The sequence below is a fragment of the Zonotrichia leucophrys genome, chromosome 2, assembly GCF_028769735.1.
Source record: "Zonotrichia leucophrys gambelii isolate GWCS_2022_RI chromosome 2, RI_Zleu_2.0, whole genome shotgun sequence".
Classification (NCBI taxonomy): Eukaryota; Metazoa; Chordata; class Aves; order Passeriformes; family Passerellidae; genus Zonotrichia; species Zonotrichia leucophrys.
Window position 1 is genome coordinate 107,573,977 of NC_088171.1, and position 20,346 is coordinate 107,594,322.

At 40.4% G+C, this 20,346-nt stretch overlaps 1 protein-coding gene across 2 annotated transcripts in view; it reads right to left on the minus strand.

The window, feature by feature from the left end:
• Positions 1–18,649, minus strand: part of SS18 (SS18 subunit of BAF chromatin remodeling complex) — a 42,721-nt gene extending 24,072 nt beyond the window's left edge. The window contains exons 1-4 of one of the 2 annotated variants that reach the window (XM_064706001.1): positions 18,445–18,649; positions 14,899–14,975; positions 13,568–13,652; positions 1,715–1,868 (exon numbers count right to left, since the gene is read on the minus strand). In XM_064706001.1, coding sequence (XP_064562071.1) covers positions 1,715–1,868; positions 13,568–13,652; positions 14,899–14,975; positions 18,445–18,513 — 385 coding nt within the window. In that variant the 5' untranslated portion in view covers positions 18,514–18,649. The remainder of the gene's footprint in view (positions 1–1,714; positions 1,869–13,567; positions 13,653–14,898; positions 14,976–18,444) is intronic. The other variant, XM_064706002.1, reaches the window with a different exon arrangement.
• Between the last annotated feature and the right edge of the window lie 1,697 nt (positions 18,650–20,346).

Sequence of the window (20,346 nt, forward strand, 5' to 3'; positions counted from 1 at the left end):
CCCTCATCCTAAGCTGTTTATCTTCGCATCCTCAGAGAAAACTTCAAACTGAGATGGAAAGAACAGACATTCAAGAAAGGGAATATGTTGGAGGAAAGGCTAAATTAAAGCTTAGCTGGAAACTGTATTTAAGTATCTGTCTAGGTGAATACCAAAACAAAGCTATTTACCTTTCACATATTTTCCTAACAGCTCTTTTCTTATTCTATTTAATTACAAAATATGTATGTTTAAGGAGTGACTTTTCTCCCCCGTGGCTCTGCAGTGAAGTCATTATGCTCACATTGTGACTTAGTAATCCTTCTCCTTGGAAAAGATCACTATAACAACAATAATATGATTACACTTGAGGGTCAAAGAGACTGATTTTTGAGAGGCAATGCTATTCTCCATGGGAACTGATGGATCTTACTTGGATAAAGGACACCATAATCAGAATATCTCTGCCCTACTTAGGGAGAAGCATGTATTGCTCTTTACACTTCCAAATGCAGACCATGTCCACCGTGTATGATGAAACTAACTTCTCTAGATCTTTTATTGCACTTCTTACACACAGCCTCTGGAGGCTATTCAAGTTACTCTTTCAGAAAAGCCACCATTATATCAAGTCCATTTTATCAAGATTTGCACAGAAATTAGAGACTACAGCAATTGTTACATTTTTTACTTTGTATAAAGTTTTGCATAGTTATTACTGTGTTTGCTGTCAGGAAGGTTATCCTTGACACCAGTGAGAGATTAATTTTCAAAATCCTTTGACAGTAGTTTCCTTTCTTGAAAGTATCAATACCTTGAGGAGCTTTTGTATGAAAAGTTCCTCCATAACAAAAAAAAAAAAAAAAAAAAAGAAAAAAAGAAGGGATCCTGAACAAAAGCAATCCTGGGAATGCAATTTTAAGCTGAAAGTCATTTCACATGAAATAGGCAGTATGATTTTACAAGTGGAAATTCAGGAAAATAGCCTCTATATAAAAAAGCATGCTCTTCCATTGCCTACTCCACTCTGATCTGACTGCTAAAGGGAATAGTTACCCCAAAGCCAGTATTGGTAGGTACAATGTGGAATTTTATCATCCTCCTTTCTCTGCTTTGTTTCTGTCTTCCCAAGTACATTTCTTTTTATTACAAAACAGGATGGCATAGAAACTGAACTTAAAATTTACACCTAGAACAATAATCTGGAGGCCATTTCTTTACAAATCCCTTACGATTCAACACATCTTCAATAATAAAGAACACAGGAGATTAGTGGAAGCTGTATAAAAGCAACCTTTTTTTCTTTTAAACATTTACCCAAATCAGAAACAGTCGCTTTCAGATGTATCTATTTTATTATTATCTAATTATTTAGCTACAGTGATTTCACATTATCTTTTTATTGAAGGATTTGTGTTCGCTCAGCCACAGGCCAATACCTTTCCCCAGTAAGCCCTCTAAAGCCAGCTGTACTGCATGGTTTCAAACAGACTAAATTTAGCCAGTTCTGTTCATCAGAGGAATGCTGTGTGTCAGCTACATCAAAGCCCAAGGGCAGCCTGATAAACACTGAATACAGGTCACGTAGCTCTGTAGCTAACAAACTCTAAGAGAGCTTGTACTCGGGGGCATTCAAAGCAGTTTTGTCATCAACAATCTAGTATCCCTTGAGCCCCCATGTCGTTTCAGTTGCCAGGCAACGCTGGTGTTAATGTCTTAGAGGAGAAAAACTTACCAGGCATCTGGCCGTTCATCTGGTTCTGCATGTGTGGTGCAGGAGGGCCCCCACCTACCATGCCATCTGAAGACATGTTGTGTGAGCGCGGCGGTGGGGGAGGGCCGCTCTGACTCATCCCGCCCGGACCCATAGGCATATTCTGTGTGGGTGGCTGAAAGGAGACAGTTTAGTCAAACACGAGGAGCAGTTAGTCTGACAAATATATTATATGTACATATGGTACAGCGCTCGCCTATATTGTTCAACAGCATATGAAAGAGAGCGCTGAAATGCATTTCATTCTCTATCTGATATGTTTAACTCCTCCCAACATTAATTCTGGCAAAGCGTTTAACATTTTAATCGATTTTACATGAAGTATTACATGCAGACAACACCACAGTACCTTTTGAGCACCACTTCAAAATAAAAAAAAACAAATCAATGCCTCATTAAAAAATTACATCTGAACAGTTTAAGACTGCTGGAGTCACTCCCTTACACACACACACACAAAAGCTTTCATTCAACGGAGAAATAAGTGTTCACTGTAATTCTCTCACGTCAACTATTTGTTGCTGTTAACAGACCTTGCACTGGGACAAAACAGGTACAACATGAGATGAAAACCTCTGAATGCTCATAGACCAGCAAAAAATTTGCACCTGGGTGTGGTAAAACACTAGCGATCTCTTCCCTGCTCTCCCCCAAAGCAATGAAGGCCTAGTTCATAATTCCATGCCAAACACCCCCTACAGACTGGAAGCACATTAGTGCTGGCCTCCAAAGGTCCAGAGACAGCTGCCTAGAAAGGATGTTTTTGGCAAATTTCCTAATGAAATTGCGAGGAAAATAACTGAATAACCTTGAGAGTTCAAAGAGGGAGAGCAAGAAAAACAATAAATACAAGGGGGAATTTACTGGTAGGTTCTCCTCATAGCAATGTAAGGAGACAGAGAAACTGCTAGTAGCCAGCTTTGTTTTCCTACTAAAAACACCTGTGAGACTCTACGATCCTTCTCACATACCTTAGCCAAGCACTTTCAGGGGAGTAAAAATCATCTCAATGAGAGCAAATTCCCGGCTCTCTGGCTTTTGAGGATTCTGCCTACAGGTTATAACTATTCATGAAAAACTGTCCCCATGAGACAACCACGCGTGCGTTTTCCAACATTTCTCTTCACAGACAGAACCAAGCAGGTGAACCCTAGGTTCCTCTCTAGCCCAGTCCCTGCCTATGCCTACACTATTCACCAGGTTCATAAAGACAAAACACAATATAGTAGTAAAGAGTAAGGCTTTCCCAGTGAGTGTATGTTGGAGATGGTAACAGCAGAGTAACACAGACACACACATATATTCACTTGCCAGGGGAGGGAACTGAATGGTAGTAATTTGTTGTCTCAACATTTCTTCAAATACCTCAAGCAGGTATTATTTTCCCTGCAGTACTTTAAAAAATTCTTCAGGAAATTAGTGAAGGCTTTTTTTTCAGCAGTAAGAAGGAAGGAGATGAAGAAAAATATAAGCAAGTAGGCAACTTCTCTTACTAAATTCCTTTCATTCCTCCATGATGAAGAGAATAACATTTTATAAGCAAAGTTCCTTCTTCAGCCTACAGCAGAAGCGGCAGGAGGTGAAGAAGGTAAGAGTGAAAGGCAGCTCTACCCTCTGAACAATGTGACCGAAATGCTGCTCCATTCTCCTTGTTCTTCCTCCACTAGTGAGCAACCAAGGCAAGGCTGCTTCCCCTCAGTTAGAGTCTTGTGTCCCCTCACCTTCAAAACTCACTATTATCCTAATTTTGCATTTAACAGAATCTTACAAAAATTATCTAAAACTGATATACAAAGAAATAAACAAAAAAGAAAACAGACCATTTTTCATTTTTATTTGGAAAGTATGCTCAGGAATACTATCAAAACCAACACACTTGGTAACCTCCACATGAACAGTAAGTGCTCAGAGCCTGTCCCATGTCAGCCTCAGAGAAGGCCCATGCCAGCAAACTGAGAGCAAAGTCAAAAATCATCCAAGCTGAAATGTTTTTAGAATTAAAATGAACTTCTTCAATTCCAAGTATGAAACATTAGAAAGTCCAATGAAGTACTAAAGAAGATCACCTCATACCTAGGTTTTAGCTATACTGCATTGTACAAACATGGGCATGCCCTTATCTGTGGAAAGAGGGACAAAAAAAGCTCCAAGGATTATTTAAACAAAACTATATATATTCCAACTCTATTTAGTCTGAAGTTTTCAAATCAACTATCCTTCAAGAAAAACACTGCAGTTATCAAAAAGACAGCATGAGGGAGTGTAGACATGCAAGGACAAGGAACAAAAGATTGTTAAGGGCTTTAGATACAAAAACCTGCAAGAGACTTCACAAACCACAGGGAATTAAGTCAATTGAGGGAGCAACTAAAAACACTCAAAGAGGTACTACCAGAAAGTAATTCATCAAGAGGAGCTTCTGGATATGGAAACAGCCCAAAGGCCTACGTGAATCCATATCAGATTCTTGAAAATAATGCAAGAAAAAGGTCAAAGATGCTAAAAAAAAATTCAATCTTCCATTAAAAGAAACTACCCCTATCAGATAAATAGAAGGTAGACAAACACTACACCTCTACTTATTAAAAAAGTAGTAGAACCAATATAGTAAAGTCAAACCTTTCTAATTTACTAGAAATTTTTTAAAAATATCAACTAAACCACCTAGCTGCATAATTAACAGAAGCCTCTTAACACAAGTTTTTTGACAAAGCCTTTTGGAGCAATACATTGTTCAATGGCACTGATCAGAAACTGCCCAGAGGGAAGTTCAAAGAGTTAAGGAACATACAGAGCTCTCCTGAAAATATTTTAGTAAATGTCAATATAAGAAGCTACTGCAACATTACTGAAAATGTGAAAGAAAGAATAAGCAGAAGGTGCCAAGTGATGTGGATAAATATATGACAACTACATGGAATTGTAAACCACGTTCTTCAGAAAGAGGAAGCTCCTGTTGCCACTAATCCAGAAAACAAGTAACAAACAAAAAAGAATTTATCACAATCCAGAGTGTTTGGTGGGGAAAAAAAGTCCCAAACCAAAAAGAAAAACCCAACAAAACAAACAGAAAACTCAAAACCCCAGAAAATCTATGCATAATACCTGTGGTCTCTTTCTGATTATCTTCAGTAATACCCGAAGTCAATTTAGAATACTAAAGAAAAAATGCTAATGTTTTTGATACCATAATACACATTCAATTTGGGAAAAATAACCTCAAAAAGATACTGTAAAAATAGCAGGATTCTAAAGAGAGGCAATCAGTGTTTAAAAACTTGGATTGTTTACACCTGAAAAAGGAATAAAGGAATATGACTTAAGAGGATATGACAGAAAGACAATTTAATGTATGATACATACAAAAAGTAGATCATCCAATTTATGGTTTAACAAGAAAGAAAACCTCAGGAGAATAGTCAGTAAATTGAAGAATAACATTAAACATACAAGACACGCCATAAATCACATAAATCTGAGGTATTCATCAACACAGTACTCTGGAAGTAAGTTTAAACAAGATTAAGAGATAATTACACATACGTCTATGCAATAGAAACAGTTATATAGGATATTATATAGGATATTTTAAAAGAGCATTACAGTCTTTTTTGTCAGATCATAAACCAATCACTACCTGATAGTAATTAAAATGAAATGTCTCCTGCAGATATAATTATTCCCCAGTGAAATTCCTCCAGAGTATTTTTCTAGTGGATGCAGACAGAAGAAAACAAGAAAAAATTGTTTTTAAATGGTAACTTCCCGATTTCTATTGGACTTGATCCAGACTTTTAGAGATAATAAACTTCTTTAAATTAACTTCAATTTAAAAATCCCACAACAAGAAAAAAACCCCACCCAGCTACATAAATCAGATTATTTAACCTTTTTTGTTCCTTACAGAAGAAAATTGACCATCCCCAAGAACATGCACTAAATACAGCAAAGACTTTTGCAATGCAAAATGACCACACAGTATTCAAAAGAAACAACCCACCCTGTGCGAAAGAAAAGCTACCCAAAATGAATTCTAGCCATTAAGCCTACATAGGAAGGGTAAAATGACATCCAAACACAGGCTAACAGAACCAAAGGAAAGGCTACTTCCCTCCTTTTGCTGGAAGTGGGACAAAAAGGAATGAAAATTAAAATCACTGCTGACTTTATTCCAATTATGTAGTAGAAAATGTTAAATATTTTACTTCAGTAAAAAGTAAAGATTTAGTAAATATTAGTTTCACTTGCTAAACGCTAACTTTTGGCTCATTTCCCCAAACACACAGATTACACTTACAGTGGCTATGAGCATTTAAAATTTATCAGAGCATGAAAAAAATTAATTATAAGCTATTTAGTGAAACTCTAGAAATCTGAACTGGAAAAAGACTGAAACTGACCCAATAGTTGCAACAAAAAAAAGAGATGAGAAAAAAAAATTAGATTTTAACTGACAACTTCCAGCAAACAAAATTCTACTAAATCCAAAAGTTATTTGAAAGCATGCATTAAAGACAATAGCTACACTGCATTTTTAGAGGATTTTCTTTTAAATAATAAAATAGATCAAATACAAGATGCAGCAATAAAATCACCTAGGGTGAAAATGTGTACCTGAAGATGGTAAGATTTTTCTTACCACCACCAGCAGGTCCAAAGATTTGTTTAGGGAACATGTATTGTTATGAAAACTGAGGTGGAGTATCAACTCACTCAGCAAAAAAATTTAAGAAAAAAGGCAAAAACCAGGAAATACTGTTAAGCACATTAAAACACAATATTGCTAATCAATACAACTACCAATAGATACTTAAAGGACACTATCAAAAATACAATTTTCTTGAAATTCTCTCAGAATAACAATTAAAAGCTACAGGAAATGCAAACATAAATAGCCTTCTTTTGTTTCCAAGAGAAGCCTTAACTCGGGATTTAATCAATCATCTTTGTTTTCAATTCTCAAATAGCATTTTCTGCAAAACAAAACACCCCTTCCCAGGGGGTACTCTGCCCTGCTCATATCACATTGCTAATATCACAGGACCTGTCCCAGTCTCAGAGAGCAGGACTCTGTTGATAGGTGGTGATGGCACCTGTGGAGCACTTACTGAGGTGTCAGACTGGGAAATAAGATCGTAAAGGAATATGCTTTTGAGATTAGAAAGAGCAGAGATTTAATTGGGCTACAACTCTTCCTCTACAAGGGACAGGGTATTCTGGTACTGAGTGTCTTCAATGAAAAAATAAAGAGCCTGTATCAATTCTTAGCTAGTGAAATATTTGAGAGTAAGGAGGATTTGTACAGGAAAAACACTCACAATCATGTCTAAATAGTGAAGTTAATTATAAATGTAATTTCTGCTCTCACTGTTGGATTACCAGGTGTGACTCAGAGTAAGGAATTTTAAATTTACAATGACAACCAGTTAATACATCTTGATCTACATCAGGATCTTCAAAAGTCAGAGAAATTCTGACTTAATACTTAAACATTCTGTTTAAAGAGGAAACTGAAATCTTTAATTGTTTCAAATTGCATATGTCACTGCATAAAAATATTTCACAATATTTCACAACATTTTAACAAACAAAATTTAACCCTGAAATATCTGATGTCCTCTTAGCAATAGCTATTCTGATACTTCTAAAAATAATCCTCCAAAAATTCTTTGGGGGGTTTTAGTAGAACTAAAAATTACTTAAATCAGAAATTTTAAAAACTGCATTAATTCATATGGGTTTATTAAGAGTGACCATGCATCACTTAACTGTGGATGTTAACTCAGGGATCACTGAATTATAGAAACTAGACAACTTCTGAGGTGCTCTGTAACTCCCCCATAAAATGCAGTTCCTATCTGTCCTCAGCTTTGTGTTCCACAGCCCTGGTCTCTTTTGCTTTTAAGATGGTTTACTGTTTGGTCTGATACTTACAGGTTTTGCTTGCATTTAGTAGTCTAAGGGAAAAAAAATCCATCTCTGTTCTAGCTAAAAGGCTTTATGTAAACTTACCTAAAGCAGAAAGAATCCAGCAGAACCCTCACAGCAAAGCATTTGGGAAAGAGCAGAACCATACAGACTCTGCACCTATGTTACCAGACTACCTGGTACAGCTCTCAGGAAACAGCCTACAATTGAAAATGTATTTATTGTGCAGATACTGCACTACAGAGAGGCAAATGACATCTGTGAGTATGAAAGAATTACACTTTAGAGCATACTCCTCATTCAAACTGCCAGTGATTTTTACTGATTTCTAAATCAGCCACAGAAGTTCAGAGGCAATAGAAATAGTTTTTTGTGTACAGTGCACTAGCTCCCCGTGTGGACACACCTGATTAACAATACATGCAAAGTAGCTTACAGAACTCAGAGCAATCCTTACAGAACTCAGAGCAATCCTCTGTTTAAAATGGCAGCTATTGGGCTCTGAATTCACTCCTAACAACAGAAATTTCAGTATTTATTTTTCTCTTAGTGTAGTTGCTGGGTTAAGAAGCTCCCACCAGTGACTCTTCATTTCCAACAGTACCCATTCAGTTGTGCCAACACAGCCTCCTTCTTCTCTTTTGTAACATCTTAAGAAATTATGGTTTTTTTCAAAACTATTTAACATTTAATCAGAGCAATTATTCTTCAAAATCCAAGCTCCAGGAATCACTAATAGCTCCCTTGCCTCTTGACAGGAAACATTCAACCTTCCTTTTGCTCTGTTCTCTATTAATTCAAGTTTACAAATAGTTGAACTTGAACTGGGCATGGACTTGTGTTCAGAAAGGTTAATGCAAAATTATGCAGCATACTCCACATACTACAAACAGATTTTCTGCTATGCCACCTGTCCTGATTTCTGCTGAGATAGAGCTGATTTTCTTCCCAGTAGCTGGTGCAGTGCTGGATTTTGGATTCAGCAGAATAATGTTGATAACACACTGAGGTTTTAGTTGCTAAGCAGTGCTTCTTCTTAAATCAAAGATTTTTTGGTTTCCCAGGCTCTGCCAGCAAGGTGTGCAAGAAGCCAAGAGGGAGCATGGCCAGGACAGCAGACTCAAACTGGCCAAAAGGATAATCCACACCACAGAGCATCATACTCAGACTGGGCACTGGTCTGTGGCTTTACTGTCTCATTTTTAATTACAACTATAATCTTATTGTAGTATTTTATTTCAATTATTAAACTGTTCTTATCTCAACACAGAAGTTTCATCTTTTTTCCTGATTCTCCTGCCCAGCCCACTGCAAGGGGAAGGAAGGTGTGTGGGATAACCAAGCAGCTGCATGGTACTTAGTTGCCAGCTGGGGTTAAACCACACCACCACTACAGCTATCAAACTTTACCAGGTATTTGGTGCATAAGTGGACAAGAATCTCATTAATTTAGGATTCCTCTCATCATCAGTAATAAAAGTTGTACTTCACACTTTTATTTTAAAGTGTGAAAAAAACTGAGCCATATTTTTATTTTCAGGATGCCACCTTGCTTTTTTCAAGAAGAGCCAAGTCAAGGTAATTCAATTACCATATATTTTAGACAACTTTTGTGTTCAAAATAATGGCTACTAAAAAAAAACAGAATGCACACTCATTTCTTAAGACTCCCATTTTTTTCTACAACACATTGCAAGTACACTAAAACCACAGATAGAACATCACCCCTTTGAAAAATAAAGTGTGTAAAACTATATGAGAGTTTTCATTGTCTGAGTGAAACCATGCTTATATATTAAAGATTCCTACTTAGCCTGCAGAGCTCCACAACTTAGAACCATTAAACATCATTACTAACACTTCATGAAAGCTTGTCTTCAAGTTAATTTTTGGAAGTATTTTATTATTTGGTGTATGGGCAGTGGTTGTCTTTGGTTTTGGTTTGGGAGATTTGTTTGTGTTAGTTTGCTTTGCTGTGGTTTGGGTTTTTTCCTATCTCTTGAAGCAGATGTTTTGGGAAGAACCAGCATTTCAGTGCTTGTTGAGATTAGGTGTTTATAAAAAGCAATCATTATCTTCTAGACAAGTATTTTTTAACTAAAGTGACATGGACTCCTCTCTAATCTGTGTGACAAGTTTGGGAATAGCACAAAATAAGGGATTTCGCAAGTGCTACAAAAAGCTTAATTTTTCAAAGAAATAGCTCAAGAAAAAAGATATTTGTGGTTTGTAATTAGAAAGTTTATTAATAACCTTTACAATACTATCAAATTTAGAAAAACTATTTAATGCAATATCCAGATTCTTCTGTGACTTGGACACAGTAAGTTTTCTTGGAAGTCATTACACATACAGACTGTAACTTAGTAGTGGAAGAAACTGGCACTTCCAACATAAAAGAAAGCTCTATGTTACACAAGTGAGTAATAATCAGAAGCACTTATTTTCAACACCCTGAAATATACACTGAAATCTCATGCTCTGAATGCTGACAGAATGTAAGAAAAACTGAAAAACATCACTGCCTATACTACAAAAAAAAAACCACCCTCCACAAAACAAAACCCAAAAAAACAATAAAAACTCACACACCAGTGTTCCCAAATAATTCCTGTAGATCTCAATATGTGGCCATTATAAAATGAAAAGTTTCCTACTACATACCAAATAAAGTGACAGTTACGGGTTGTTTCCTTAAAAATATTTGGCAAAACTAAGACATATAAGAGAGGGAAGATGCCCAAATAGAAAAGCTGGGGTTTTTTTATTCAGTAGCCTTCAATGACTTTTTAAGGGCACTAAAAACACTTCAGAAAACAAAAAAAATACAAGTCAAGGAGGATGCTTGTTCTGCAGATTGAAATGTCATGTGTTTAGAAACAAACACACAATATCTCACCACCACTTCAATTGCATCTTTGCTCTCTACAGTTCAAGGATATCAATATCTTGCTGTAGGCCTCCCTCAAAGGCAGCACCAGTGAAAAATCACAAGAAAGCAAGTGTTCCTCATGGTGCAAAAGCCCTTTCTGGGAAGCTAGCTTATGTCATAAGGTGATCATAAAGAGACTCTTGACTGTGATGCAAAAATACCTGCCACAACTCAGAGAGACAGCAAAATGTTGCATCAACTTCAAACGCGAACTTCGTCACTGCTCCAATCCAGCTGGGAAGACACCACATAACAGCCCTTCCCTTAGTAATGCTGCTGTTCACACAGCTGAAAAAAGACTGGTTCACTCAAGAACCTCACACTTTGTCTCTTAATGTGAAAGAAGGTGTCTTACCCAAAAGCAATAATTTAGTACTCTAGTAGGCATACATGACCACAGGAGCCTTGTTATGACACTGGATTATCAAAGTTTTCCTGGCTCCCTTCACTCAGACTCTGCAGTGCTTGCTTCACCTGCTTCACCTTTCCACACTTCCAGGTCCCAGTTATATAAACATTTCTCTACACAGCACTATTGGATCTCTACACTTTTTGTTCTCTAAGGCAGTACCAGAGTTTCAGAAACTACATCAGTCATTTCATTGGAACAGTGAATTCTGAAAGGCAAAGGAAAAGGCACAACAGCTGACTACAAGCATTTCTCCTAACAATATAAAGCATTGAGCAATTTTTGCTCATACTAAAAATTTCAATGAACCTGGTAACTTATGTCTTTTTTTCAGTGTGAATGACATCTGAAGAGAAGCATTCTCTTTCCAATCTCACTTTAACACGTAACTATAACTTGTTATGAAATGCTTTAAAAGTTGTGAAATTTCTTGAAAGCTTATTTACCTGATTAAAACAATAACAGGATAAAACTTGAACAAAAAAGAAAATTTAGTCTGCTGGGGGGAACAATCTTCCAGAAATGAATAGATGACACAGAACCCAATTTCAGAAGGTATCCAAACTCAAGGTCTCCTAACTTCTGTGGAAAGAAACTGCAGAAGCAGTAGCATAAAGTTGATATCTTTCAGTATTAAAAATAGTAGATGTCTACACACACAGTATCCTGGTCTGTATTTACTGCTGCCATCCACACCTTGAACACTAATCAACTGCTGATACACAAGCATGGTGAAGAGAATCCTACTACCTCCAAGTCAGCATGAGCCTCAACAGCTCCTACATGGAAAGCCAGTGGAGGAAAAGACCCCAAAGTAGTTCATCTTGCATTGAACAAAGAAAGATAACATGATATCTTGCACGTTCCCAAATTCTGTTAGCTAAAATTTACTAGCAAGACAGAAAGAATATAAAGAATATTTTCCTATAAACCCTAACAAAAATCATCATGCTACAATCTGATTATGCTACATTTTGGGACAATCTTCAAAGATTGTAGGTCATCTACATTTAGGTAACACTGAAGATCTAAAATTTCATTTAGTACTTTTGAAAGAAAACCCAAACACCTTTATTCACTTCCTCACCTGTCCAAAAGAGACTGTCTCTACCCACTCAAACACACACACACTATGCTATTTTTCTCAGTATCATGGAATATTTCTGTCATTGAAGATCAGAAACACACTTCTGTCCAGATCTGCAAAAGCCTTTCACAGCCCTATCTTCATTTTCTTTTAGGCAGAGAATGTCATCACATTCAACTTTAACAACAGGGCTGTCCACCAGGGACTAGGAGAAGGTCAAATTCATTTCCAGTTGTCATCAGAACCAGGATATGAATTAAGCCTCCAAAAACATATTAGTTGAGGAACACACACAGCCCTCTTAAAGGGTTCTTTCCCTCCCCCTCAGCTACAAGCATGGATTCATAAAAGAGAAACCTCTACAGGCACAACAGGTTGGACATAATAAAGCACTGTTTCTATAGTCCTCTAGGTACCAACTTGAAAGGATGCTTCGCTAGCAGCAATGATTGGAGAACACTTCTCCAGAGACCAAAGAAAAAGTAATTCAATTTCAGTTGGTGAAAACTAGTATCTAGGAATGGCTGTTTTATAGACATTCTTTTTAGCTTCATTTTGCAGAAATGAATCAAGACTATATTAATTCAAGAAAAGTCTTATTACTAAAAAACAAAGACCTTCCTTGTGTTACTCACAATGAACTCCCCAAGCTTTCTGATTAGCACAAAAAGCAAACAGACAGCAAGCTATCTTTATGCTGCTGTTTCTTTTCTTATTGCTGCATAAACAATGGAAAAGGGGAAAAATTCGAGGCATCTTGTAAAATACAGAGTTCAAGAATACAGATTCAGAAAAAATTCAGACTAAAAAAGATAGCAAATAATATCCAAGACATGTGAAGTGATGTGCTGTTTCAAGGGCCTCTGGGCCCTTACTTCTTTTATATTATCATAATCCACCTTAAAACAAGGTAGTTTTCTAATACAGGAGAAAGGCAATGAATTTGAGACTCACCTAGAAGGTGGAAAAGCAGCAAAAAATGTACCCAGCCTCATTCCACTGGGGCAAGAGAATGGATTATATTCCAGTGAAAAATAAAAAGACAAAGAAAAAAATCCCATTCCCTCACCTTTCCCTAATCTAAGAGGAAAAAGAGTACTGCTGTAGGAGTTGACTAGGAACCATACCACTAGTTCTCAGCTGAGGGGAAAAAACAATAAAGGAAAAAAAATTATATCTTTGAGGCAGACCAGATAGTTGAGCGTTGCATATCTAATTCACAGTAAGAGTCTACATTTAAACAAGTCAGATTTTAAGCAACACCTAAGCAGTGAGATTACTCCAAATACAGCATAAAGAGACAGTATCATGTATTTACTGCACAGTAAATCAGAGGCCAAGTGTTTGGTCATTATCTCAAACATTTGGTTTCTTGGTTTTTTGTTTGGGTGGGTTTTTTTTTACCTTCAGGAATCCAAATGAAATATATTCCCTACTTTTACATTATTTTATACTTACTGCTGGTAGTAGAGACTGCATGTTCTGGTTGGAGTCAGCTATAGTGGCTAGATAAACCAAGTTTGTATGCAGCATCTGCTGGTATCTATCAAAATAAACAAAGCAAAACAAATCTTAATTCATAAATACAGTAACATCAGAATTTACTTTAATTCACAAATGTAAAGAAAGCTACTTACGCAAAACAAGACCCAAGAGACTAACCAAAGCACCATTACTAGGAATCTTAAGCCTTTTGCCCCACACTTATCTATTATCCAATCTTTCCCAATGTCTCCATCATATCTGTGCCTAACTGTATTACTGTCTTGCTATGAAAAAAACCTAAAGCTGGGTGACACTGTTCTCACTTACTTCACTTCCTGCCTTAAACTAAATCACCAGAGACACATACAGGGAGTGTGTTTTGTGTCTGGTGTAACTTCCATCACAAACACTAGAGAAAGAGAGATGTTTATTATGTCCCCATATTCAAGATATCATAGATTTACATGACCACATTTCATGAGGACCGAGATTTGGAAGCTTGCTATGGAATAATTTTTCTGCTAGAGAACCACAGTGACTCTCAGTATCTGGCCCACAGTCACAAAAACAACCTTGAAAACTGGAGCAGATTACAAGTACACAACTACAGGCCTGCAAACAAAAGTAGTCCCTTAAACCAAAAGCACCTATTGTTTATGATCTCACTCCTATTCCCAGATAACCAGTTCTCTTGGCAAGGGAGTAGGACGAACTACCTGTCCATATTTGTCTGATTACATGGGTGCCATCATCACCTCATGCCAGGAAAGAGTAATGGGAAAATAACACTCTTTAACAATTCACTCTTTCTATAGTTCTCTCAGCTCACTCTCCAAAGACCCCACTAGACAGCAAGTCTACGATGGATGTTTCGGCAAGCCAAACTTCTACAACAAGCCTGTTTGTTCTTGGGCACGTGAAAAGCAGGTAGTTTTCAAACATGCCATCAGGAAGCAAAAAGGACCATTTTCCTACATGATTTTGGGTATTTTTCAAACAAAACTACCTCTTTACAACAATGTAATTACCATAGAGAAGAAAAATATCTTTGTTAGACAGTCCTTATTTTTATGAGCATCATCATCATGACATCAACTTGCAGCAGGCAAGTTGCAACATTTCAGTGACAGAAGTCATAGAGCAAATAAAACCCACCCATCCCCCACAAGAATTTCAAGTGTAGTATCTGTAGCAATGCTTTTCTTCACAGCACAGCTGTCCTATAAGGTAAGCTAAACAAATCAAGAATGATGGTCTAGATGGAAATTCAACCAGTCCACATTAGGTATAGATTAAGGTCTTACTGAGAGCATTCAGAAGTCTTTCCCTTGTTCTGATAGTCCATTATACACTGGATAAGATGGTTGTTTTCATCCAACATCTGAAACAACAAAGAGAAGTTTGAAGTAAATTCCATGTTCTTTTTGGAAAGAAACTGAAGATAAGTTTGAGTCTTGAGTAATGCTCCTCTTCTTAGTTTTAAAAAACAACAAAAATGTTGTTATGGATAAAGTTCTACTTCACCACTTATTTGCAGAAGATTGGTTTGCTCCCATTTCCCCCCTCTAATCAGTTTTACAGGTTTTGGCTTAAGGGTTTCACAGTGCTACCATCAGCAGCCACATTTGTGAAGCATCCTGTTCAAATACCTGTCCTGATTTTGCACCAAGTTCTTAGAAAGTTTAAAAAGTTTTCTGCATTCCTTCATTTGTTTGCTAACAAGAAATTCACTTAGAAGTCTATGCCCCAAGCTTCCCTCCTCTTTCTAAAGCCTGCAACTGCTTATAAACTTAATTTTAAAAGACACTGAAATTGTTGTTGGTGAAAACTGAGCTAACCAGATTTGTTCAAAGCAAATGCACTGCAAAGCCAGGCAATATTTACAAAACTAAGCTGCATTTTATAAATATTTGGTATAATGGCACATTATGGCTTAGGAATGGTATTGCCCAATTTAATATTCCCACTGAAACACTCCAAATCATGCAACCCTCTCCCCTCTGGTAGGGTGGAGGGGAGAACTGGAGGTACAAAAGGATCACCTGCTGAAATAGTAAAAATTTACTGGAAATACCACTGAGATAAGAAGCAAACAATAACAGCAAAAAATACTACTGATGGAGGGTACAAGAGGGCAAATGATTCACATGCAAGTGCTCATCACACAGAGCCCCCAACAATACCTGAGGGCATCACAACATGTGACCCCTTCCCCCACGCCTGGAAAATGGAGTGAGGTGCTGCAGAATAACTCTGGGTCCATGCCATGAGTGCTCCTGGCCAGTGCAGGAATTAATGGTGGCCAGAACCAGGACAAATGGACACAATAAATCTATCATACTTCAGCAGTGTCCATGAAAATGAACACCTGATAATTAATTTTCTCACTAAAAAAGAGTAGTCCTAAAACTCATGGGCAATGGCCAATTTCACAACTTTCTACAAAAAGTTCATGAAGTCAGTGTTCCAAGCTCTGTAAACAGGGAAAAACCACACAACCTGATATCCTGGAGTGCATGCGGCCCTCACACACTCATCTTTCTAGCTCATGCTCTGCACTCTGATCAGACAAGATTTAGCAGAACCATGGCTAATCTGAGCCTCCAGCCAAGTTATCCAAGTGAACTTACAGAAATGGAAAATTTACTGCCAAATGCAAAATTTTGCATCAATTTATTCCTTTGCTTTCTCTCACTGGAAAGCTGGTTTACATCCCTTTACCCAGATGCTGAATTTCACAAAACTAGCAGAATCTTAAGACATCCCACAGATTCTCTCCTTCTTCCAAGCATGGCTGAAACCAGCCATGACCAGACTCATCCTTCCACAAGGAAAGCACAACATCATTCCACAACCTTTATTTCCCTAACCAATTCTACAGGGAGGGGAAAAAAAAAAAAAGAAGTAGTGACACTTTTTTGTGCACCTAATCCATCTCTACTATGAAAAGAGTATGGAGTCAGAAACCTTATGCAGTTCACTCAGAACTTCTACCCAGTGAGAACGAGCCGGTCAGCCAAGTTTTCTTAAACTTTAAACAGTAACTTACCAGAATGGACTAAAAAAATCCCAGTGCAAGTATTTTGCCTGAAACTGCTGGATCTGGAAACACATGCATTAAGCACTAAACACAGACATAACTGCAGTATCTTCAGCTACTATGTGAGCCTCAGCAAACAGGCAAAGCTACAACTGCAAAGCTACCTCTCTGAAGAGGATCACAAACCCACTGCTACACAGCACATGAACTAAATTCAAGTTTTGTAAGAAACACAGGGGCCATTTTCACCAGAAAACAGGGAAAAAGGAGATAATACCTTTGATACCAAAGTCTAACAGAGCACTTGCAAAGGAAGCTGTGAATCAAGGCTCTCCCCAGAATACCTCCCACAGTCCTGAGGGAAGCAGCAGATTCTTAAGGCTTGGCAGACAAACAGACCTTGAAACTGCCCATTAGATGGTTGCATTCTTCATTACAGCCATGTAAGCCAGACCTCTTGAGAAGGAAAGGACCGGAGGGGGGCAGGAATGCTATGGTTAAGAGGAAAGGGAACAAGAAGGAATATAACTGTATTCTAGGTGGGGCTGCAGACAACTGCTTTTTACAAGTTTAACTGAGTGTTTGCCGAGAGAAAATTGAGATAGTTATAACATCTACCATCAAAAGAGAATTTAGTTTCCAGCTGGATGAAGATACCTTCAGGGTTTCTGACAACTTAGGTACATTACAAAAATTCTTCAACTTTAACACTGGGGTTTTGCCAGAACACCACCACTGAACTAATGGTTTGACTACAGACCCAGGAGAACTTTATTGTCTGTATTCTCCATGTGCACCTCAGCATCCTGAAGTCTCTACTGACTACTACATACCCAGGGATATGTATTTTTCATCTACAGTTCCCAAGCACTGACTTCTACAGTACCCTGGAGGTTCCCATTACAACTCTAAGCTCTTCTTTGAGCTCCGTATTGCTGCAACACCTGCTTTGTAGAGGTTCCAATTCTTTACTAAATCAGAGGCTTGCTCTGTTGACCTAAAGGACCTCTCCACATAAGGAGCTGGTACCAATCTGAAATCTGTTTGATCCACGGCCAACCACACCAATGATGGTACGAGTCTTAAGTTCCTAAATACCACACAGTTACCAGTGAACTTGAACACACTCCTCTGTTGCTGCTGTGCATTATTATTAATCTTGTATGTGCTTTCCTTTGATCGCTTTAGCGAGTGAACTTGCTCCCTCCCACACAAGCTTAGGTGGAACCGTCCGGAGGCGCTGTCATTGGCTCCGAACGCGATATCCTTCTTCAATCACACCTAAGGCTTACTGGGAGGCAGCCTTAACTACCAGGTCTACCAAGTTTGGGAACTGGAGCCGCCTCCCACCCCGCAGCGCCCGGAGTCGGGCAGAGGGTCCGGAACACCCGGGCCGCGGTCCCGCTGTCAGAGCCCCCCGCAGGAAGGATTTACTCCACTCCTCCGCTTTCAGGCCGAGTCCTCCCGGCTTAATTCAGGCCCGCGGGGGCGATCGGGGCAGCCCGAGAGGAGGAAGGAAAATGAGGGCTGGAGGGGCCCGGGGACATCGCCCGCCTCCGCCCGGCGCCTCCCGCCGGCCCCGGGACCCTCCAACAAGTGTCCAAGCGCAGGGAGAGGGGCAGTGCCCCGCCGGGGCCGAGCCCCGGGCGCAGCGAGTGCGGCCCGGCCGCCTCCCTTCCCCGCCGGGGCCTCGGCGCTCCGGGCCTGAGCCGCCGCCGCCGCCCCCGTTCCCCGCGCGGCAGGAAGCGGCAGCTGCAGCCCCCGGGGCCGCCCGGGCCGGCCCAGGCCCTCCTCTTCGCGCCCTCCTCACCTTCTGGATGGCGGCCGGCGTGATCTCGCCCTTGCCCCGCTGCCTCGGGGCCGCGAACGCCACCGACATGTCTGGCGGGTGCCGGGAGCCTCCGCGTCCGCTCCCGCCCGTTCGCGCGCGCGCCCCGCGGACCCAGCAGCGGCGGCGATCCGGGAAGAACGCGGTGCGCGGGGGGGCGGGGGCGCGCGCCCGGTGGGACGGCCCATCCCCATCCCGCCGGGGGAAGGGGTTAAGGAGGACCGGCGGCTCTTCGCTGCTTTTCCCCCTGGTGAGGGGGCGCCTCGATGAGACCGTGGCCGCCACGCACGGCTCGGCCAGAACAACTGGACCGAGAGCCGACCCTGAGCCGCTTCGAAAGTGATCCCCCCCCACACAGCCTTGTCACGCGCCTTTCTTGTCTATCCCTTTCCCTCCGTCGCCTTGGTACGTTCCGGCCCGACGAACCTCATAGCAGGGAAGTGGTACGGTCGGCTGGGAGGGGGAGTGACGGTGCTGTGGCGCGCACGTTGCAGGGGACACGCTCGGGCTGTGCCGGGCGGCAGCCTCTACTCCCCCCTCTTCCCAGCGCCGTAGTTGGTTGCACCCGGGGAGCCCGCTCTGGCGGCAGCGCGGGGCGGGGCAGAGTGGGACGGGACGAGACGTGCTGGGAGGTGATGAAGGGAGGCTCTCGGAGTCGGAGGGGACCTGGTCTGGAGCATCTCTCCTGAGGAGAGACTGCGGGAACTGACCCTGTTAGTCTAGAGAAGAGACGATTCTACATCTACACATCTCAGAGGAGGGGGCCAAGAGAGTGGTGCCCAGCGACAACACAAGGAGCAAGGGCCATAAGCTAGAACACAAGAAGTTTCCACTTGGACATGAGGGAGGACTTTTTTACATAGAGGGTGGCAGAGCACTGAACAGGCTGCCCAGTGGCTTGGGACGGCTTTCCCCGATGAGTTGGGTGGCTGCAGGTTCCCTGAGAGTGAAACAGCAAGAAGCTCGGCTGCAACATTAAACATAAAATTACAAACGCTGGAGCCCTGAAACCAGCCTTGATTTGTTTCAGTGCAGCCACTGGAGGGAATCTCGGTGACGCTGAAGTTTAAGACAGTCTAAGACAGTTTTTAGAAGAATGAAGAGTTGCAACGGGGAGTTGGTACAGAGACATTGAAAGTCCCCAGCCAAAGCATTTTAAACCTTCTTTTTCCTGGGCACATCCCTTGCTCAGCCTGTGTGCATTCCCGTGCCATGCCGCAGGCTGTGGGTACAGAATTCCTTGCCTTTGGCCAACTGGGGGCTGCTCTTGCAGCTGGCCGAGGTGTGTGTGCTTCCGTGGCTGGCAGGACACTGACCGGATACCACAGCCACAAGGCGTGAATCTCGATCCTTCCTTGCTTGCTCTGTTTCTCAGCAGTGCTGGTGGAAGGCCCTGGCTCTTCCTGCAGCCAGTTCCCGAGCTCGCTGGCTCCAAGCTGTTGTTGCATTCCTACAGCATCCCACTCTCCCCACAAGGGCTCGCCACCTGGGCCTGATGCTCTGTGACACCAGAATGACACTTCTGCCCTGCCTCTTCAGATTATACAGGACCCAGAGTTCATGTGATGCTAATCTGGCTTGCTTTTCTCCAGGAAATATCTGTGGCTCAGTGGTCGCTCTGTATGTTATGCTAAGATGGAGCAATGCCAGTGTGTCCATTACTTCGTGTTTCTAACCATTTCACTCATCACTGTGGTCCATTTTTTGGACTATTTTGGTCAATATTTTTCTGTCTGCTACACACTTCATCATCACCATCATCATCATGATCATCATCATTGTCACTACTATAATGCTTGTAGGAAACCAAAAATAAAAAAAGAAAATTTGAAGAAACCGTGTTTTTCTAAAGTTGATATGCTTCATGGTGATCTATGGTTATTA